Below are 22793 nucleotides of genomic sequence, written 5' to 3' on the forward strand. Positions count from 1 at the left end.
GACACGTGCACTCAACCAGGTGCACCCCCATCCGGCCCCACCCTAACGACATTGCTAGTACAGCTCTTTAGAGAATGGGCTCTAGACAAGCCTCTTGTACCAGACCATGCTGTAACTCTATGGAAATCACCACTGACCTAGATGCCCGTACCCACTTGTGCTGGCAATCACAGAGGCCTCCTGTCTCCCTGCAGGGCTGCCCAGCCCTCCCGAGCATTCATGAGAAACAGCTAGAGCACACGGGCACTTCCGTCTCAGCATCCTCATTCCTTGGACAATGTGTTCTTGCTATTGCTTCAGTAACAAAAAGCTTGCCAGTATTGATATATGGAAAGAGGACATGGCCTTGACTAGAGTATAAAGGAATTCTCTTAAAATGTCCTTCTGTAAGATCGCCTGGTTCATGACATTTTGAGTACTGGCATAAGTAACGCACAAGCACACTAGCAGCCCAGGTCAAACGGGACCCAGTGACATTTGGGACCAAGATGGCTAGTCCCCGCCTTGCACAGGATTTCCTGCCTTCTTCTCTTGTCTGCTTTGCTTCCTCACGCCCACACTGCTTCCGGTTAGTTCTCTACAAAAAGATTGTCCTTTCAGCCTGGGAGCTGTCTGTAAATTCTTTTGTCCAGCTTCGTTGCATGATGGGAAGGTGGTTTTTGGAGGTCTAAGTAGGTCTGCCTCTGGGGTGCTCCTGCGTGTGCTCATTCCGGGTCTGTCAGGCACTCTGTGCCTTGAGCTCCGTCACCTTGAGACCCCCTTGCCCTTGGCTTGCCTCATCTGGCATCCGTGATGTCCTGATGCTTGGCTCGCCCTTATCAAGTCTCCTGGCACTCTAAGAGTCCCTTTTATCTTGGACGACCTAATTAACTTTACCTGATTATGGGAAACGTGCATTTTCTAATTGCTTCTCAAAGGATGAGCTTCATTATTATCTTAAGTGAATCTACTTTTCCTCCTCACCAGGGTGATCATTGGGGCTCAGTGCCTGCACAGTGCTTCTACCATTCCCAGTGACCTCTTTTTCCTTTTCCCCACGCTAGAGGTTTGGAGACAGAAATAGACAGATGGGGCGGGGTGATGGGGCGTCTGGTTGAGCGCACGTTTCAGTGTGCAGGGCCTGGGTTTGAGCCTCAGACCCCACCTGCAGGGGAAAAGCTTTGCGAGTGGTGAAGCAGGGCTGCAGGTGTCTGTCTCTCTGTCTCTATCTCCCCTTTCCCTTTTGATTTCTGGCTGTCTCTATGCAATAAGTAAATAAAGATAACACCAAGAATTCTTTAAAGGAAAGAGATTTAAGGACACTCGCCAGCAGCTGCACTACTCCAGCACTCGTGAAGTCCCCGCCGTGCAGAGGGAGTGTTGGAGCCTGAGTTCAGGTCTTTGCACCTGGGAATGCCAACACCTGGCCCCCGGTGTGAATTTACTCTGCTGTCCACTGAGTGCAGTTACTTTGCCTGCCACACCTAAGTCTGGCCCCCAGTAGACGAGAGGGAGGGAGGTTCTGTGCTAAGGTCTTACCACCACCGCTCCCGCCTGTCATCAAGCTTGGTGAAGCCCCGGTGATGACAAGAAAATGGATAGTTTGACCCTCATGGTTCTAACAAACAGAACTACTGTAGAGCTTCACTGGAGGTGATTGTGCTGAGTAAATGAGCACATGAAAGGCAACCACCAGATTCTTCACTCATGTGGAGCGTAGAGAATCCAGACGCTTGGGGGAAAGGTCGACAGCCCGAGACTTGAGGAAAACTTGGTGGTCGTCATCAGGGAGCAGAGACAGAGCAGCCGACAGTAGGTGCAGTGTGCAGTCATGTCCGTGTCACCATGTACACTTGTACACCACTGCTAGAATATTGATTCAAAAAACCTGTGTGTGAGAGAGAAAGAGAGAGAGAGGAGTTTTTAAAAGGCCAAAATGCCACTGACAGGATTCCTCTCTAAGATGACACATTTGATGACAGTCTTTATTAAAGTGTTTCCTAAAACAAGGAGTCATGTCCCTTTCTGCCCTCTCCCTTCTGCACCCATGTAAGCTGGTACTTCTTGATGCTGATCTGTTGGAAGGGTGTAAGGAGAAATCCCCCTTCAAAGATGAAAACTGGGGGGGGGGGGTGTAGATAGCATAATGGCTGTGCAAAGAGACTGTCATGCCTGAGGCTCTGAAGTCCCAGGTCCCATCCCAGATGCAAACTCTGGTTAAGCAAACTAACAAAAGCAAGACGGAGACTTACGGGGCTGAAGGTAAGATCGGGAAGGGTCCTCTGGGTGGGCGTCTGCGGCAGGCTCTAACCCTGCCTGGCTGCTTGTCTCCTAGGCGTTCTTCGTGGACCACAACTCCCGCACCACCACGTTCATCGACCCTCGGCTGCCCCTGCAGAGCAGCAGGCCCACCAGCGCGCTGGTCCACCGGCAGCACCTGACCAGACAGCGCAGCCACAGCGCAGGCGAGGTGAGTGGCGGCTTCCCCACGGCCCCGCGGCTGCCAGACCTACAGGCCGAGGTAGCCCTTAGAGTTTTGCTCGAGTTCTGTTACGATCATCACGTTGCATTTTTAGTTCTTGCGGACGTCTTCATCTGCAGACTGAGATGTGCTGCATCGTTGACAGGCTTCTCTGGAGATACAGAGAGGCTTTAATACATATGTTAAAACCAGGCCAAGCAAGGAAATATCAAGAACTGGAAGTGTTGTTTTTTTTAACTAGCGGGTATTTGAAGTTCATAATGTTATAAAGTGACCCAGTGAGGCATTTCGCACAACCCAGGAGGCCCTTTCTTCATAGAAAGAAAGGGGCATAACTTTCAGTGCATTGAAACCAAGCTAAGGACAGAGGAGTGCCTTGAATGGAGGCTCTAGACTAGATGACAGTCTTGGCTGAAGGTTTGGAGACTGTGGGATTCTCACAAATGTTCCTTAAAGTCAGAAGGCAGCTGAGTGAAGAATTGGCGGCTTGCAGTGACCCACAGTCGCCACGAGAGGGCTCCCTGTAGCCCAGTCAGAAGACACTCAAGTCTCACTTTCTTTTTTATCTTTTAATTACCTTTATTTATTTGATAAAGCCAGCCAGAAGTTGGGGGAAATGGGAAGATAGAGAGGGAGAGAGGCAGAGAGACACCCACAGCCCTCTTTCACCACTCGCAAAGCTTTCCCCCTGCAGGTGGGGACCAGGAGCTCGAACCTGGGTCCTTGCGCCCTGTAACAAGTGCACTTAACCAAGTGCGCCAAAGTCTCTCTTTCTTTAAGTATCTTAAGTAAAAGTAAATGTCTCAGTTCCAGCTTTGTCTCCTTTTTTACAAAAATAACTCCAAATACCTTTACTTTATTGTCTTTATTTATTGGATAGAGACAGCCAGATATTGAGAGGGAAGGGGCTGATACAGAGAGAGGGAGACAGAGAGACACCTGCAGCCCTGCTTCACCACTCGCAAAGCTTTCCCCCTGCAGGTGGGGGCTGGGGCTTGAACCCGGGTCTCTGAGCACTGTGACATGTGCGCTCAGCCAGGTGCGCCCCCACCCTCTCCAAGCTTTTTCTCCTTCGTGGGGGGTTATTATGCTTGTGTAGCAGTGCTTGACCGACATTGTTTTTCAAAGTTTCCCTGGCAGAGTAGAATCCAGGCTTTGTTCCTGTGTGCCTGTTCCTTTATTTTTTATTTTTTATATTTTTAATCCCTTTTTGTTGCCCTTGTTGTTTTTTATTGTTGTTGTAGTTATTATTGGAGTCATCATTGTTGATAGGACAGAGAGAAATGGAGAGAGGAGGGGAAGACAGAGAGGGGGAGAGAAAGACAGACACCTGCAGACCTGCTTCACCGCCTGTGAAGCGACTCCCCTGCAGGTGGGGAGCCGGGGGCTCGAACCGGGATCCTGACGCCGGTCCCTGCGCTTGGCGCCACCTGCGCTTAACCTGCCGCGCTACCGCCGGACTCCCCCTGTGTGGCTTTTCCACACGGCTGCACATACCACGTCCTGGCATTAGGTTGTAGGTCGAATGTGCTGCGGCCTCCATCATAAGAAAGCAGCCATGAAACAGTAAATAGCTGGGCGCAGTTTGTCCGCGGGCCCTCCCCTGTGGCTCACCTGCCAGTGTGCTGCTTCACGCTCTTCACGGGCTCTAGGGGCAGACGCGGGAGCGTGTCCGTGAGAAAGTCACATAAAAATGCAAAGTGCACCTCTGCAGGGCGAGGTGTGTACAGGAGTATTCCGGTTTTATGAGTCGCTAGTAAATGCGCACTGCTTGTCTTGTAAAGCCATCGGTGCTGACGTGGGTGATGCTGCCAGCGCTGAGTGCAGAAGCAGAGCAGGCCTCTCGCCTGCGAGCTCACACACGGGCGGCAGCTCACACACTGGGCCCGGCCTGCCGTTCTCACAGGGCCTCCGCCCCTGCCTCTCTTATCTGGCCCCAGGGTAGGAAGCCCGCCGCTCCGTCTGCCCGCCTGCCTGCCAGGTGTGCATGTCTGGCAGCCCCACTGAGGTCTGCTCCGGCTCTTCACACCTGAGTCATCCTCACGGTCAGCAGTAGCCTGTGGGAAAGGGTCCTCCAGGTGTGCGCTACATTTTGAAGGAGAAGCTCTCCCACTCGACGGAGTCTGATCAGATAACCCCACCGAGAGTCAGCCTTGCGCCCCGACACAGTTGAAGACACACATCTCGTCACCACACTTTCCAGGGCTTGTCTAATGCGATCTGACAGTCAGTCGTCTGTTCTGGGACCCAGGGGCGACTTACATAGTGACAGAGGGGTGGCAGGGGCATGCCGGTTTCTGTAGCAAGTGCCAGGATGCCAACCAGAGTGGACCTCATGACTGCGTCTCCACGAGAGCGGCTGAGTTCACTCCTCAGAGGCAGAAATTCAGTGGAGACGGGTGAGGAGCATCTAGTTCCCTTCACAAGTCCTCCGAGCCTCCGGTTACCTTTTCTGGGAGGTACTATTCCAGGGAGTAGGGTTTTAGTACCTCTTCCATACAGTGAACTTACCAGACACCCGCAGTGGAGAAGCACGGCCGTTAGACTGAGCGGGACCAAGAAATCAAACATATTCCTGTGCTCCTGCTCAGGGCGGTCTAGGAGGTGAGGTGGTGACACTGATGGGAAGTTGCCGGAATGCCCACCGCTCTGGAAAGGGACCCGGCCGTGGGTGGTGGGTGCGGGACGGCTGCACCGGTGGTCGTCAGCAGAAGGTCTCGTGCGTGCGGGAGGGCTACTTACCCTGCTCTGAGCAGTGAGTGGCGGCTTCCTGGGGGAGACCTTAGGGAAACTCGGAACTGGAGCGAAATGCGTGATGGATGTGAGAGTCTGCATGGGTGCGCTTAGGATCTGGGCTTCACAAGTGCCAATCTGCAAGTCCAGTGTTTCTGCCATTGTATTAAGGACCTTTGTAACCGGGGCCGGGTGGTGGCGCACCTGCTTGAGCACACCAAGGCGCAAGGACCCTGGTTCAAGCCCCCGGTTCCCGCCTGCAGGGGGAAAGCTTCACGAGTGGTGCAGCAGGGCTGCGGGTGTCTCTCTGCCTCTCCCTTTCTATCTCCCCCTCCCCTCTCAATTTCTGGCTGTCTCCAGCCAAAAAGAAAAAAATAAAAACAGATTGTGACTTAATCTTAGCTTCCTGGCAGCGGCGCGAACATTTCTGGCTTTTCTGCACGTATGTGTGGGTCCCTGAGTCTGTAGCAGGCATGGGACAGTATTCAGGTCGGGGCAGCCATATTTAGTGCCTGCCTGCCCGCCTGCCTGCCTGCCTGCCTGCCTGCCTGCCGCGATTACTGGCTGGTGTGGGCGATCAGACCAGAAGGAGCAGTCACGCTGGTGTTCTAGTAGGAGTTGACATTGCGGACGCAGAAACCCGCAGGCAGAGGGCGGCTCCCCACTGTCCCTGTGCACACAGGGAGGTCCCTGCCCCTGGGCCTCGCACACCTGCATGGGGGACACCTGCATGGGGGACTCCCGCATGGGGGACTCCGCGGGCCAGGTCTGCTCCGACTGCGGCTTGGCATCTTCGGCCCCTGTCGTCAGGAAGAGCGCGTGGAGCCATGCTCACAGCACCCGCTCACCCCCTTGCTCGCTCGCTGGGGAAACGAAGAGGCCGGCTGGCGAGAGCCCTGTGCCCGTGCCGCCCCTGGCAGTGTGCCCGGCCTCCCTCGGGCAGCCGTGGGTGCAGAGCGTGAACGTGCTTCTCTCCGCAGGTAGGAGAAGATGCCCGGCACGCGGGGCCGCCCGTCCTGCCCAGACCGTCCAGCACGTTCAACACGGTCAGCAGGCCGCAGTACCAGGACATGGTCCCCGTGGGTACGTGTCTCTTTCCAGAAACTCTCCTCGTGGCCTCCCGTCCCCGTGCCGCCGGCCTTCTGTGCCAGCACCTCCCTGCTCAGCCTACGGCTTCTGCCCGGGGTGGGGCCAAATCGCTGGGACCCGAGTTTAGTCCCCAAACGCTCGTGACTTCTAAAGTCCTACAGAATGCGATTATTTTCTTTCATCCGGCCTTTACTGAATAAGACTATCGTTAGATTCATGTTGAGGAAAATCAAGTCCTTAAGATGACTTTCCTCTCTGACTGTCGCTGATGACCTGGACACACACAGATGGCCAGGTGGTAAGTGCCCAGTTAAGCACATGTCGCCTGTGGAAGGACCTGGGTTTGAGCCCCGCTCCCCACCTGCAGGGGGGACGCTTCATGAGCAGCGAAGTAGGTCTGCAGGTGTCTCTCTTCCTCTGTCCCTGTCTGTGTCCCCTTCATCTCTCAATTTCTCTGTCCTGTCAAATAAAAATAAAATAGGGAAAAGGGGGGGGATGGCTGCTGGGAGTGGTGGATTCATAGTGTCTGCACAGAGCAAATAAAATAGGGAAAAGGGGGGGGGGATGGCTGCTGGGAGTGGTGGATTCATAGTGTCTGCACAGAGCCCCGGCAGTAACCCTGGAGGCATAAAACCAAAAGCAAACAAGAAAGACTTGGAGATATATGTTAACTTGAGACGATTTATTGATTTCATTGAGGAAGAGGCCAGAACGTTGCTCTACCTTTTCTTTTTATGGCAAGTGCCCTGTCACTGAGGCACCTCTCTGGCCCTTGAGACAGAATTCAGAGGGCGTGTGAGCCTCGCAGAATAGTCAGCAATGGTGTCGGTCTTGAAGGGTTTCTGTAGGCACGTACAAGTCACTAAGAGCCTGCAGGATTCTAGAAACAAGACCTGTGGGTATGAGGCACCAGGAGTCCGCTCTCATGGGAGAGTGCAGACCCCACTGCTCACCAGGCCCCGGGCTCCAGCCCCGGCCACACGCGGGAGCCCTGCACAGAGGAAGCTTCATGACAGTGGGGCTCCTCTCTCCCAGTGTGTCTGTCTGTAGGAAGCTTCATGACAGTGGGGCTCCTCTCTCCCAGTGTGTCTGTCTGTCCGTCTTTTACCTATCTGAAAACAAACAAAAAGCATCCTCTGTGAGGAGAGAAATCGTGCAGGCACAGAGTCCCAGCGATAACCCTCATTGCAAAAATAAAAATAAAAACAGAAGTAGGTGGGCGATTAGCCCTGAAGAACAGCCTGAGTTCTCGGAGTGCTGAAGCTGAAATAGATCAAATTTCAAACCAGAAGATGCTATGGCAAGTGGGTTAGACAGATTGACAGAGGCTGCAAGGTCGCCCTACACCTCCCTGCTGGCCAGAGACAGAGGGGGAGAGGGAGAGGGGGAGGGGAGGGAGAGAGAGAGGGAGAAGGGAGAAGGGGAGGGAGAGGGAAAGAGGGGAGGGGAGGAAGGGAAGGAGAGGGAGAAGGGGGGAGAGGGGAGGGAGTTCTTTGTGAGCTAACAAGGTGCAGTTATCTGGTGTGGCTTCCCGGCCGCGCTCCTCTTAGACTCTGGGCACTTTGTCCGCTGCCTTCTGGTCACAGGCACTCCTGCTGGCCTGCACGCTAATGGCTGATGTTGACCTGTTTGTCCCCTGGGACACCTGACATTTAACCGGAAGCTTCTTTTTTCATTTCTTTCTTTTTCTTCTTCCTTCCTTCCTTCCTTCCATTTTTCCCCCTCCAGGATTATCGCTGGGGCTCGATGCTGGCACCATGAATCCATTGCTGCCGGGGCCATTCCCCCCCCCCCCCCGCCCCCGTTTATTGGAGAGGATAGAGACAAACTCAGCGGGGAGGTAGAGAGACAGCCCTGCTCCCCTACTTGTGAAGTGCCCCCTGCAGGGCAGCTGGGGCTTGAACCCAGGCCCTTGAGCAGGTCCTTGTGTAGCGCTGTGTGCACTCAACCAGATGTGGCACCGCCCAGCCCCTTTTCATTTATTTCTAAGTTACTTTTTAGGTGGGTTTTGGTGCACAGCAGTTTAAAATGCCAATATCTAGACCCTCTTGATGATTTCATCTTGCAGTCTGACAGCAAATGCGGCTTCTCTACGCCCTGTGACAAGTGTTCACAGGGAACAAATCTAGACTCACACGACAGAACAGACAGGAGGAGAACTTAGACTCACACGGAACAAATCTAGACTCACGTGACAGAACAGACAGGAGGAGAACTTAGACTCACACGGAACAAATCTAGACTCACGTGACAGAACAGACACGAAGAGAACTTAGACTTGCATCGCAGCCCCGCTAGGGTTGAGTGCACGGGATCTTAACCAGAAAGAAGACATTTTCCTGAAAGTTTGGATTTATGGGCCTTAAATAACTGATTTGTAAAAAAAAAAAAAAAAAAAAAAAAGGTTGTATTTTCTCTTTTTCTAGCTTACAACGACAAAATCGTTGCGTTTCTGCGCCAACCCAACATCTTTGAAATTCTGCAGGAGCGCCAGCCCGATCTCACGAGAAACCACTCACTCAGGTAAACCTCAGGATTGGCATTTGCTTCAGGTGTGTCAGGTGTGTCAGGTGCAACCTTACTGCTCAGCGAGATTGGAGATTGATGGTCCTTGAGGTGAACTCTTGCCCGCCGGGCGCTGAAGAGGGCGTCTTATGCACAAACACTTCCTGTCTTCCACACCTGCTCATTGCAGGCTGGGCTTCTCTCCTCTGGGAACAGGGACATGTGCACCGACTAAAAGCCCTAGAAGCCTCCATGAGGAGGAAACAGGGAAAAGATAGAAACGCTCACAGCCCAGAATGCATCCAGCAAGTCTGTACCGTATTGACAAGTCCGTGACACCAGCCAGGGGACAGCACACAGTCCTCATGCTCTGACGTTACAGGGTCAGCCCTCAGTACCACCATAAGGCAGCGCTGAGCAGCGCTCTGGTGGAAAGGGAAGGAAGGGGAAGGGGGAAAGGAAGAGAGGAAGGAGGGAGGAAGGGAGGGGAAGGGAGGGAGGAAAGAAGGGGGATGGATGGAAGGATAGACACGAATATTTTTGGCGTAGTTTCAGTAAATGAAAATGGAATAGAATTTATTGAAGTGTGGGGCAGGGTGGAGTGGTGCACCCATTAAGCCACACATTAGCATGTGCAGGGGACTTCCAGCCCCCACCCGCAGGAAGGACACTTCATGAGCCTGAAGCAGGTCTGCAAGGCTCTCTCTCTCTCTCCCTCTCTCTCTCTCCCTCCCTCTCCCTCCCTCTCTACTTCTCCCTCTCTCTCTCTCCTTCTCTCTCTCTCCTCTCTCTCCCCCTCCCCCTCTCTCCCTCCCTCTCTCCCTCCCTCCCTCCCTCCCTCTCTCTCCCTCTCTCTCTCCCTCTCTCTCTCTCTCCCCCTCCCTCTCCCTCCCTCCCTCCCTCTCTCCCTCCCTCTCTCCCTCCCTCTCTCCCTCTCCTTCCCTCTCTCCCTCTCCCTCCCTCTCTCCCTCTCCCTCCCTCTCTCCTACTCCCTCCCTCTCTCCCTCTCCCTCCCTCCCTCTCCATCCTTCTCCCTCCCTCTCTCCCTCTCCCTCCCTCTCTCCCTCTCCCTCCCTCTCTCCCTCTCTCTCTCCCTCTCCCTCACTCTCCCTCCCTCCCTCTCTCTCTCTCCCTCCGTTTCTCCTCTTTCCCTCCCTACCTCTCCCTCCCTCCCTCTCTCCCTCTCCCTCCCTCCCTCTCCCTCCTTCTCCCTCCCTCCCTCCCTCCCTCTCCCTCCCTCTCCCTCTCTCTCCCTCTCCCTCCCTCTCCCTCCCTCTCCCTCTCTCTCCTTCTCTCCCTCTCCCTCTCCCTCTCTCTCTCCCCTTCTTTAGGTCCCCCTCCCTTCTCAATTTCTCTCTGTCCGATCAAGTAAAATAGAAAGAAACGGAGTTTGCTGGCTCGGTATTCAGCAGACCCATGGTGAGGATCTGATCTTCTCTGTCGCCCGTCATCCCCTTGTATGAAAGTCTAGAAAATCCTTCTCATCGTCTTTCAAACCCGGTTTCCTTTCCTGAGTAGAAGCGGCTCCGCTCCCCTGGCAGGTTTCTTCTCTCAAGCTCTGTGTCTGCTGCGTCTCCTTGAAGCCTTTCAGCCCCTCTGGAGACTCGTGATCTGGCCTAGTTCTCACCCTCAGTGTTGAGGGCATCAGTGGAGATGGAGAAGGTGTGAGTTTCTGCTGGCAGGAGTGTGTGTGCCCAGAGGGGCATCCTGGCCTGCCGCTGCTCTGACACTTTTCTGTAGGCGTGCTGAGCTGACTCACCAAGACTACCTGGCAAGCTTTCTTTATCTCGTATATCTTTTTCAAGTTTTATTTATTTATTAGAGACAGAGAGAAACTTAGAGGGAAGGAGAGAGAGAGGGGGAAAAAAGACAGAGGGACCTGCAGCCCTGCTTCACCACTTGCAAAGCTTTTCCCCCTACAGGTGGGGACCAGGGGCCTGAACCTGGGTCCTTGTGCACTGTGATGTGAGCGCTAAAGCAGGTGCCCCACAGCCTGGCCCCCCGGCAACTTAATAAAAGACAAAATTCTAGGTCTCAACTCCTCCGAGCCCTGTGTTCTGAATTTACACCATATCCTCCCATACCCTGCCTAGAACTTTAAAACGATAGGTCTGGAGTGGTGTTCAAATATTTAGTTTCATTTTCATTTTCTTTCCTGCCATGGAGTTTGAACTTCATGTCTGCATAATTCATGGATCCAGGGCCAGCACTAGACAGACTGAGAGAAAGGGAGAGACACCATCATCCCAGCCCTCCCCGCCCCCTGGCATCTCCCCGGCAGTGACAGTTCAAACCCAGGCTGCACACAGGGCAAAGCACCCCACTTGGTGAACTGTCTCTCCCTCCAGGCATCCAAGCATTTGATTTCATTCTTCTCCTTCTTCTCCTCCTTCTTCTCCTTCTTCTCCTTCTTCTCCTTCTTCTCCTCCTTCTTCTCCTCCTTCTTCTTCCTCTCCTCCTCCTCCTCCTTTTTTTTTTTTGCCTTCAGGGTTGTGGTGCCTGCTCCTGGAGGCCAATTTTCCCATTTTGTTGCCCTTATTGTTTATCGTTGTTGTAGTTATTATTGCTGTCATTGTTGTTGGATAGGACAGAGAGAAATGGAGGGAGGAGGGGAAGACAGGGGGAGAGAAAGACAGACACCTGCAGACCTGCTTCACCGCCTGTGAAGCGACTCCCCTGCAGGTGGGGAGCCGGGGGCTCAAACCGGGATCCTTGCGCCGTTCCTTGACCTTTGAACCACCTGCGCTTAACCCACCGCACTACCACCCAGCCCCCTCTTTTTTCTTCTTTAATTTGATAATACAGTTTCTTTTAAAATAGTCATGTAATCGTGATTTACAAGATCATAAAATAATAGGGGTATAGTGGCACACCACTCCCACTCCCAAAGTTCTGTGACCAAGGAGAAGCACTCTAGTGCTTCCAAGGTTTTGCAGATGGGTTGACTACCACTTTATTTATTTTTTATTTTATTTTAATTTTCTGGCAAGTTCATGTGTTTCAATTCTGTATACGCCACAGAAGAGTGACGCTGCCTGGCAGTCGACTTCCATTCCCGTCCCTACTTGAGCAAGCGTAGCCGCCTCCCCAGCTCCACCCGCTCTTTTCACCCGTGGACTAGTGCACCCCTGCCTACATGTCCCATCGCTTCTTTGTCCGGCCATCTGTCCCGGGCATTCATGCTCCAGTCTCTGGGCTATTGTGAGTAATGCAGCTGTGAACATGGGGTGCACATGTCTGTCCTTTGAGTCGGTGTCTCGGGCCAGGTCAGCTCCTGGTCGGTGCTGCACGTGCTGTTTCCACGTCCAGCTGTTTGAAGACCCTCCGTTCTGTTTCCTGCAGTGGCTCCACCAGTGTGCGGGACGTCCCCACCAGCAGAGGGCAGATTCCCGTTTCCTGTTTTGTTTGCTTGCTCCAGGCCGTTCTCACTGTAGAGGTGGAAGCCTTATGGGCTTCAGTCTGCACTTGTCCGGGATGCGGGAAGGGAAGCGTTTGTTCCTTCTATACCTGTGGAGCGTGTGTGTCTCTTTATTAGACAACTGTCTAATATTCTTGCCTACTTTTGTCGGATTATTCTTCTTTATTGGGCTGTATAAGTTATTTATTGATGTTTGATGTCATCTACCAAGTATTTGATTTCTTATAATCTCTCTTTATGATTTAGTGACGTAACCACTGAAACAACCTTTGGTCTAGACACCCGTTTGATAAGTAATTAACCACATTGTCCTTTGTGCTGTTTTTTGTTCTATGACTTTTGTGTTTGAAGTTGACTTTTCAGGTCCTTATACTTTACTTTCCAGTCTAGAAGGGAAGCTCCTTATACACAGGGATCTTTTCAACTCATTGAAGCTTCCCGTGATGCACAGAGACCTAGAAGACCACTTGGTCTGTGGCCATAAGGACATACAGATGTGTAGTGGGTCCAGTAATGACACCATGGCTTCTGATATCCTTCTGTTACAGTGCTGATGAGAAAAAATAATCCTGGACTTCATCAAACAAAAGGACTTTATCTAAAGATCTCCCTTCCTTACTGTCAGTTATCTTATCTTATAGCTCACAAGACGTTAACGATGACCTGAAGTGAGGACAGACCTGAAGCGAGTATGTTTGTTGAATTGAAAATAAGGTTCTGGGAGTCGGGCGGTAGCGCCTGCGGGTTAAGCGCAGGTGGCGCAAAACGCAAGGACCGGCATGAGGATCCCGGTTTGAGCTCCCCGGCTCCCCACCTGCAGGGCAGTCACTTCACAGGCGGAGAAGCAGGTCTGCAGGTGTCTGTCTTTCTCTCCCCCTCTCTGTCTTCCCCTCCTCTTTCCATTTCTCTCTGTCCTAGCCAACAATGACAACATCAATAACAATAATAACTACCACAACAATAAAAAGACAATAAGGGCAACAAAATGGAAAATAAATAAATTAATTAAATTAAAAAGAAAAGCAAAGCAAAGAAGGTACTAAGTATCCTTCCTATGACCCACGTTTTTTGTATCATTAAAGTTGTCTTCCAAAGTTGCTGAAGAGGAATGATGCTACAAGCATTGGCCACACAAACAGCCCAGCTCCACAGCAGTTGACTTGGGACTCAGTTCTCAGCCCGACATCCTCTCTCTCTTACTCAGCATCTGTACCTCCACACACCTACAGAAATGTCTGCACCTCTTAACTGCCAAAAAAAAAAAAAAAAAGATGATGAAGGTCATGACATTTTCTACTTTTGTCCTGCCCTCTACATATTTTTGACACCAAATTAAAATACCTTCAAATCTTCGCCATTGGACATGAAACCATTTCATCAACCCGATCAGGGCATCTCATGTTACTGTCAGTCTTTTCAGGACCTCTTCCAGATTCCACCCGAGGGGAAAGCTGCAGATCCTAGTTAGTAGCTTCCGGTTTTGTTTTTCTCTTTCTTCTTAGAGTCTGAAAACTAACACTAAAGATGTTTATTTTTCAGTGTTGATGGGAGTCCTCTGCTAAGCACAGTATCTCTGATGTAGATCTCAGATGGCCATGTTGCTAGGCTTCAAATGTGTCTGTCCGATCTTCCAGACTCTGTGCATCCTCACTGGACACTTACTAAAGCTTTACAGAGTCTGCCCACAGGAAGCATACGCAGTCCTGACGCCTACAAGGAAGCAGATGTTGAGATCAGCAGGACAGTGCTGTTCCTCTTGCAGAGAGTATGTGTCACAGTGTCCTTTTAGTTACTGGCACAAGTTGGTGACCAGGCGTCCTGCTTGCTGTGATTCTTTCAGGGGGAAGCTTGGATCGCTGAGAGAACGTTCTGTTACATATAGTTAAAAACTGCATCGTGGACAGAAAGGGAAGACACAAGGCTAATCTGGGACTGGGTGTGTTGTCTTGCACCAAAGCAAAGGACTCCGGGGGCCAGGGGAAGGGAGGGGTGGAGAAGGTGCCGGGTCCTGGTGCATGATGGGGGAGAAGGACCAAGTTGGCAGTGAGAATGTTTTGCAGAGACCTGTCATGGGAGATGAGGCATTGTACCCATGTGTGGACAGTGCAGCTGTAAGATAAGCCACTACCCCCACCCCAATAAAATGATAAAATGGTACATTTTTTAAAAACTGGGGGCGGGGTGGCAGCACACCTGGCTAAGCTCACATCGCAGTGCCCAAGGTGCTCAAGGTTCAAGCCCCGGGTCCCCACCTGCAGGGGGGAAGCGTCACGAGTGGTGAGGCAGGGCTGCAGGTGTCTCTCTGTCTCTCTCCATCTGTCTTCCTACCCTCTCAATTTCTGTCTCTATCCAGTAACAAAAATAAAAGTAGAATATGAAAAGTAACTTGAATAGAAAAATCTACATGTTGAGGAGTATTGCCACAAAGAGGTGGGAAGCCAGCTAGGGTTGTCTGAGACTTCACTGATATTTTTCTGAGCAACTGGGTGATTTTGTGTCAAAAGCAAGTAGACCCTTTATCGTCATCCTTATTCGTGTCATGCGTGAGTGTCCCCAGCGCCTGTGCAGCTAACACAATGCTCATTCTTCTTCTTCCTCATTCCTGGCAGTTTGGTTTCTGTTGGTTTACTGTCATCTCCAAGGTCTCACTGGTAACAGGCTGACTTCTTCTTACAGAGAAGACAGAGAACAAGCCAGGTGCGGAAGCTGCAGTATGGTGGGGGCGACACTCACAGCTGGCCAGTGACCTCATTTTCCTTGTGAGCTGTTAGGCCAGCCTACCAAGCACAGTCCTTTAAGAGAAATAACCCTCTTTGCTTTCCTTTAAAATATATATACACACACACACATATATATATATTTGCCTCCAGGGTTATTGCTGGGGCTCAGTGCCTGCACTACGAATCCACTGCTCCTGGAGGCCATTTTTTCCCTTTTGTTGCCCTTGTTGTCTATTGTTGTTGTTAATATTATTGTTGTCTTTGTTGTTGGACAGGACAGAGAGAAATGGAGAGAGGAAGGGAAGACAGGGAGGGAGGCAGAAAGACAGACACCTGCAGACCTGCTTCACCGCCTGTGAAGCGACTTCCCTGCAGGTGGGGAGCCGGGGGCTTGAACCGGGATCCTTACGCCGGACCCTGCGCTCTGTGCCACATGCGCTTAACCCGCTGCGCCACCGCCCAACCCCCCTGTTTTGGCTTTCATTATCTAGAAGATAAAAAATAAATAAAGACTAACCACAGCAGAAACAAAAACATGAAAAGTCTCAAGAAGGAACAGTTGCTAAATAAATAAACAAGAACATTTTACGGTAAGAAGGGACTGCATATGATATAATAAATGTATTAAAGCTGTAAAAGAAACAACCAAGAAAAATACATTTTAATTGTGTCTAAAAACCACTTCCCATCAAAATCCCCATGTGAAGTGTGGCCAAGGCTTCAAAGTCAATGTTATACTATCATTTTTAAATGTCTTTTATTGTCTTTATTTATTGGATAGAAACAGGCAAGAATCAAGACGGAGGGGGGAGACAGAGAGGGAGAGAGACAGAGAGACACCTGCAGCCCTGCTTCACCGCTCGCAAAGCTTTCCCCCTACAGGTGGGAACCAGGGGCTTGAACCCGGGTCCTTGCCCACTGTAACATGTGTGCTCAGCCAGGTGTGCCACCACCTGGCCCCTACTATCATTTTGGAAACCCCAAATCATATATAAGTTGTTGAATGAAGTTATGGACTTATCTAGTTATCTCTCTGCTTTTGTTTGTGTTTTCATCGCCACCATGCTTGTTGCAGGAGCTCAGTGTCTGCATGATTAATCCAGTGCTGCTGGTGGCCAACTTGTCCTGAACAAAATAAACAAGTGTGTCCTGCAAATCACATCCACCTGGAAGGGAGCTGCCCCAGGAAGCACTCAAGAAGGAGTCAAGCTGGAGGCTGGAATAATTAGCATTTATGCCTGGCAAAAGCTGCGGAGTACTGGGACCCAGGAGTGTGGGGGACCTGCATGATGGCCATGCAGACAGGTGTGCATGCCGGAGGCTTTAAGGTCCCAGGGTCAATCCCCCTCCACACCCCAATACCATAGGCCAAAGCTGAGCAGTGCTCTGGTCTTGTATCTCTATGTCTTTCCCTCCTCTCTCCATTTTTCTCTGTCCTATCCAACAACAAACAACATCAATGATGGCAATAATAATAACCACAATGAGGCTACAACAACAAGGGCAACAAAAAGGGGAAAAAATGTCCTCCAGGAGCGGTGGATTCATGTTTTGTTTCTGCTGCCGTTAGTCTTTTTTTTTTTTAAGTCTTCTAGATAATAAAAGCCAAAATAGGGGGTCAGGAGGTGGTGCAGTGGGTCAAGCACATGTGGCGCAGAGCGCGGGGACTGGCATAAGGAAAAAAAAAAGAAATAAAAGCCAAAATATAGGAAACCATTAGTTTCTGTGACATTCTTTTCTGGAAGTGGGTACTTCAAAAATTGTTTGTCTTTTCTGTTTTAACATTTCACATTACTTAAAAGGGAAAAAAAAGCCATATCTCTATCTGTCTATGTGCTTTTTAACTTACTGTCCATGCTGATTCAAAGTAGCTAAGTTATCTTTGGAGGGGGCACTTACTATTCATTTTTATTAACTATAAGTGGTACCAGAGGGTGAGCTGTGGGCTTCACACAGGTGCGAGACTGCCTGGCAGGTGCCCTAGCCAGATTTCTCTAAGCTGTTCACTTCCAGAATGACATGCAATGGCTTCATCATTCTTCACAGCTGAGTAGTATTTCATTGTGTCTATAGACCACAACTTGCTCAGCCACTCATCTGTTGTTGGACACCTGGGTTGCTTCCAGGTTTTGGCTGTTACACATTGTGCTGCTATGAACACAGGTGCACACAGGTCTTTTTGGATGGGTATGTTGGGTTCCTTAGGATCTATCCCTAGGAGAGGAATTGCAGGGTCATAGGGCAGGTCCACTTCTAGCCTCCTGAGAGTCTGCAGACTGCTCTCCACAGAGGTTGGACCAGTTGACATTCCCACCAGCAGTGCAGGAGGCTCCTTTGACCCCACACCCTCTCCAGCATTTGTTGTGTCCTTTGTGATGTCTGACATCACCATAGGCAGTGAATAGCAGTCTTTGTGTGCACTGCACTCTGGGTATCAGGAAGGTATCCATTAACTCCTCCAAGAAAGCACAGAGAATCCCAATCAGAAAGGGCGTTTCCCAGGGTGTGCCCATGTAGTGCCGGGGGCCAGAGCTTCAAGGCACTAAGACGGGGCACAGCCATGATTCCGGCTGAGCAGTCACAGGCACGCCTGTCCATCCTAAAAGAAAGCTGCGATCAGATATGATTCATTTCGTTACCTGACAAGATTGGGTCAGGTTGTATGGCCATAGATAAAATCTTAATTTTTGAATTGAAAAATTTCAATTTAAATGCTTGTTATTAAGTGTGAATAAAGTACATCTTTTATAAGAAAAGATAAGCCTACAGTTAGAGTAATATGACTATCAGTCCTTTCAAATGCTGATGGGAGCAGGGCACCTAAGCTATTAGGATGATCTAGCTAAATTGTCTTGTAATCATATTTTGTGTGTATAATAACTATTTTAATGACCTTCCTCTATATGAATTTTATGGAGAATGCTGACTCCCACTGTGAATGAACTATGAGAAATGTATTATCTCTTTTGTATTTCACAGCATTACTTCAGCTTTATAGAGAGACTCGTATGTGATCTGTTTCATACCGTGGAGGTTCTCCATAAGTACTTGCAGGATTACCAAGGTGAACAGTGTGATTCAGCAGCTATCTGGCAAAAGGAACAGAAAGCATTTACTAGTTTCACTGTTTTCAGTGGGTCAGGCTTTCCATTGAAAAATAAATAAACGATTAGGAAGTATTTCTAACATACTCAGTGGTTAAAAGTCGTTGAGTGTTGCAATAGAATAGGTCCCATGCTAAGCAGCTGATCTGTGTTTGTTAGTTGAATTCTTCTCACGCCGCCTGAAGTAGATTCTATAACTATGAGAATTTCCAGATGTCACTAGAGCCACTGGTGTGATTGTCCATATGCTGAGCAGGAGGCTAACTTACAGCCATTCATGGCCAAGCTGGCCTCTAAGTACACAGCTGCCCTTGTTCCTTCTTCCTGCCATTAAGAAGCACATGCAGGAAGCAGAAAGAGCCGGTGTTAGTCCACATCTGTCTTTCAGTCAGACTCCTGCCCTGTGGCTGTAATAGATGGTAGAGATTATCAGTGCTCATTGATCTTTCTTGACAGGCAGGTGAGTCACCAGGGAAGTCGGCCGCCCTCAAGCCAGCTTTCTGCATGTATTTTGAAGGCGTTCCTGAGCTGTGTTCACAGGAGCCAGAATCTGCAGCAGAGGGGAGTCTGGGGTTCAGAATGGCTGCTTCTGGCTGTGTCTCATCATGTGTGCTCTCAGCTTCATCCACGTGCTGCCTGGGTGCAGTGGGAGGGCTTTCTGTGGGAATTCTTCAGACTGCTCGTTGTCCTCAAATGATCACTAGAGCCATTCCTTCTGCTGGCCTGGCTGCACTGGAGGAAGCAGTTGCCACGGTCCGAGTATTAGCACCCAGGAGAGAACAGGACCTTGCTGAGGCGATCACCACATGACAAGCTGCTGCCCGGGCATCTTACAGGTCTTGGAGTTTCTCCTGAGACTGTCCTTCACCTGCTTTTCCCACTGGTTCTTGTTTCATTAAGTTTCATCATTAATGTTCTGGGCCTCTGTTTTTCTGACTCTCTGTCTCTCTCTCTCTCTCTCTCTCTCTCTCACACACACACACACACACACACACACACACACACACACTCACGTTCTGCATGAGAGAAACAAAGGCCATCCAGAAAGAATCAGATGAGAAAATGTCACTGTAATGTAATCTTCATCTTCATTACAAGCTACTTCACTAGGATTTTTAAAGAAAGAACTAGGGAAAAAAAGAAATCAGAGGATTGCCAGAGATTTCCTCTAAGTCTATAAATGTCAAAATAGACTTGAATAAGTGTATTTTAATGCAGCCTCCCAGTGTCCCTCCCATCTCTAGCAATATTTATCAAACTTGTTACGTCCATTTCAAACACTGAGTGGATTCACAGAAATTTGTTAGAAGCCAAATCTGTTATTTTTCACGAAAACTAAAAGCATACTGCAGATCAACCATGCTAAATTTAGCCACTTTGACTTGAACAGAGAATAGTCTTCACAGAGACTATTAGAATTCCTTGCTTTTCTGTTTGCCCTTGTTGGGGCATTGCTGCTTCAGGTGAGCTTTGCTGCACACACACAGAGAGAGAGAGGGCCTTGGCTCTCCTGCACGTCTGCTTGGCTTGCACTTTCTTCTCCTTTTCTGTCCTTCCTTCCTTCAAATAAATGTTCATTTCCATGAAACAAGAGAAAGAGAGGAGGAGGAGAGGGGAGAGAGAGGGAGAAGGAGAGGGAGAGGGAGAGAGAGAGAGAGAGAGAGAGAGAGAGAGAGAGAGAAGGGCTAGGGAGACAGCATAATGGTCGTACAAAAGACTGTCATGCCTGAGACTGGAGCCTCAGGTCCAATCCCCAGCACCACCATCAGCCAGAGCTGAGCAGGGCTGTGGTCCACACCTCTGTTTCTCATTAAAATAAATAATTGTAAGTAAATAATAGATAAATAGCTAAAGACAGCACAGCCCCGACACTTTCTCCAGGACGGTATGGGTCGGGGTTGAGCCAGCACTGTGAGCTCGGAGAAGCAGGTGCTCTCCCCAAGGGAGCTACTTGCAGTCCGGTGTGTGTGTGTGTGTGTGTGTGTGCGTGTCTTACCCTTACAGCTTTTGTGAACTATAAAGTCAAAGATGCAAAGACGGACATGAAATAAATAAACACTAGAAAGAGATCAGTTGTGTTTCAATCAATATTGATGCAGGAAGGCTTTGATTTTTGGAGCCCAAATTACCAGTGCTGCGCTGTCAGCAGAAAGACCGGCTTTGCTTTCTGTCTCCCTCCCTCGTGTTTGACTTGCCTCTTGGTTTTGCTTCTGTCACATCCGTCCTTGGCATTATCAAGGACATCAGTTCTTCTTAGCAAATAGTTGGTTTTTAACTACTGATTTATCGGCCTTTTTAGATTTATTTGAAGGAGCAGGGGATAGGAAGGGGGGGGGAGAAGGGGGAAAATGGTAGGTAGGGAGGAAGGAAGGAAGGAACCTGGCTCTGTCCTGGCATATGGTGGTGCTGGGGATGACACGGGCCCTCTGGCACCTCAGGCAGGCTGGCAGGCCTGGCTCAGTACTGCTGCACCCCCTCCCCAGGGCCAGGGCGCAGCACAGTCAGTATTTCCAGCACAGCACTCAAGGAAAACAGTGCCGTTAAATGGACTTCGTGATGGTTCTGCTGCCGCTTGGCTCTGCTCGGCTTTTTCATGTGGTGTCCGTGTCCCCTGCATGTAAGACACCACCGTTGTGCAGCCTCCCTTTCCCTGCTTTTTATTCTTCATGGAGAGAGAGATGGAGGAGGGGTGAGTGGAAGACAGGCACCATCACTGCACTGCTCTGCCATCATGGCCCCTTGGCGTGGTCCAGTGGTGCTCCGTGTGGCGCAGTGCAGGCGGGGCTCACCCAGGGGCCGCACTCACGGTCAAGCCTGGAGTACGTGGTGTTAGCTGACTGCCGTGCCTCCCGGCCTCTGCCGCCCGCCTATGTATCTACACCGCGTTATAGAACTCCGGTTATTAGGATCAGCCGTATCCTTTTTGCTTTCATCAGCACAAATTCCCAATTTACTTTTCAAATCCTGTCGTTTTCTCGTCAGGGCAGTTTGTATATGCATTATTTCACATCACTTCGTTTTATCATTATGCCACTTAATGCTACAAGAGAAATGTTTTTATTGTTAAAACTATTAATGTGCGAATCACAGGCCGGGGCTGTTATTATAATGAACATCTAGACCCTGCTAACTTTTAAGAGCAAGTTGACTGAATCTTTGCAAAGTTGGTCTCTAACCTCCTGGAACCAGCTGTCTTCTACATTCAGACGGAACTAAGGTTTCTTTAGCACTGTTCAATCAAAATGCCATTGCTGTTATCCAAAAAAGGCTTCCTTCAATGTTGGTAATTCTAATCATCAAAGCAAAAGCACAAGTCACAGTAATTTTCCCAGAAGTCAAGACGGTGGGTCTGTAGGTCTCCAGGAGATGAAGACATTGTGTCTGAGAGGTGATGGTCTACAGAGTCTTAGTGAAATACCCGATAACCGAGAAGTACTTCCGCCTTCGTTTTTCTCTGAAAAGACAGCGGACATTGCTGAGGCTAGACACGGACTTCCCTGTTTCTTCAGCCTCACTGGCTCTCCACAGCTCAAGTTCTTCTTTGTTTCTCCATGAAAGGCCTCTGGAAGAGTGGTGTTAAGGCCTAAGCAGAGTTCAAGCAAGTTGCTGGATCCATTGAGATATTTCCATGTTAGAACTTCCCGTTGACTTTCCCTTGCCCACAGCTCTGTGGACTCTTAGAGGACTGGCATCCCATGCCTGAGTGGGTTCCCAATGCATGGTCCCAATGCACAGCACCAAGAGGGACTTGGGGTATTTACTGAACAGATGAATGGATACTTGTAGAAGCAGGTCGTCCGTTCCTGGCAGCCCGTCCGTGCAGTGCACCAGTTGGCCTGGTAGAAACTCGCCTCAGTCTGCCTATGCTGTGCTCGCATTTAAAAGATCAAAACAGTTGTCTTCACTTCTAACAGGTACTGTCTGGGAAGTTGTGAGGTTCCCCAACCGGCATTTTCCCAGCAGCGTCCTTCCGTTTCCTTCCTCACCTTGCCATGCTCGTGGCTCGGGAAGTACGGCCTTTTCCTATCCACAGGACACACACTGGCCCATGTCCAGAACCTACCTGTGCCGTCACTCAACGCAGTCTGTGCGGCTCCAGCTGTAGAAGCAGGAGAGAGAGGATGTTTGCTTGCTGGCTTTGTTGTTTGTCTAGATTATTGTGAGGATACACTGTGGAAACAAGCTCTGTGTTTGCTGAGGATAACTTTCGTCACCTCAAGATCCAAGCAGATTGGTGCTGACCTTTCTAAGCAAACTCTCCTGGCTAAATTGTTACTCAATTATTTCTCTCCAAGATAACCTTTCTCTAATTTGGCCATATGAAACTAACTTTTATATCTCTTATAAAAAAAAAAAAATCACTTCTCCAGATAGCGGATCTCGGCTTCTGTCTCGTGCTTCAGACATGTGATTGCTAACACTTGAGGGAGACTGTTCTGCTTGATGGATCCTTCAGATGGAAAGAACCTGAAGCAGAGAACTGGTCCTTCTCTTCTTTCTCTTTTAAATTTTTAGATCTTTATTTATTTATTAGATAGAGACAGCCAGAAATCCAGAGGGAAGGGAGGAATGGAGAGACAGAGAGAGAGACACCTGCAGCCCTGCTTCACCACTCCTGAAGTTGAGGTGGGGACCAGGGGCTCAAACCAGGGTCCTTGCACATTGTAACACATGCACTCAACCAGCTGCGCCACCGCCTGGCCCCTCGCCTCTCTTTCTACAGTTTCACTACCTCTATTTCTGACATTAGTTTATGCATAAAT

At 49.9% G+C, this 22793-nt stretch overlaps 1 protein-coding gene across 10 annotated transcripts in view; it reads left to right on the plus strand.

The window, feature by feature from the left end:
* Window positions 1–22793, plus strand: part of HECW2 (HECT, C2 and WW domain containing E3 ubiquitin protein ligase 2) — a 297990-nt gene that overhangs the window by 207001 nt on the left and 68196 nt on the right. For all 10 annotated transcript variants that reach the window (XR_009545901.1, XR_009545902.1, XM_060177545.1 and 7 more), the window contains 3 exons: window positions 2315–2449; window positions 6175–6277; window positions 8710–8806. Coding sequence is in view for 8 of the 10 variants with exons in the window: in XM_060177545.1 (XP_060033528.1) it covers window positions 2315–2449; window positions 6175–6277; window positions 8710–8806 (335 nt within the window). In the remaining 2 variants the exon portion in view is untranslated. The remainder of the gene's footprint in view (window positions 1–2314; window positions 2450–6174; window positions 6278–8709; window positions 8807–22793) is intronic.

The sequence above is a fragment of the Erinaceus europaeus genome, chromosome 18 (assembly GCF_950295315.1).
Source record: "Erinaceus europaeus chromosome 18, mEriEur2.1, whole genome shotgun sequence".
In the NCBI taxonomy this organism is placed as follows: domain Eukaryota; kingdom Metazoa; phylum Chordata; class Mammalia; order Eulipotyphla; family Erinaceidae; genus Erinaceus; species Erinaceus europaeus.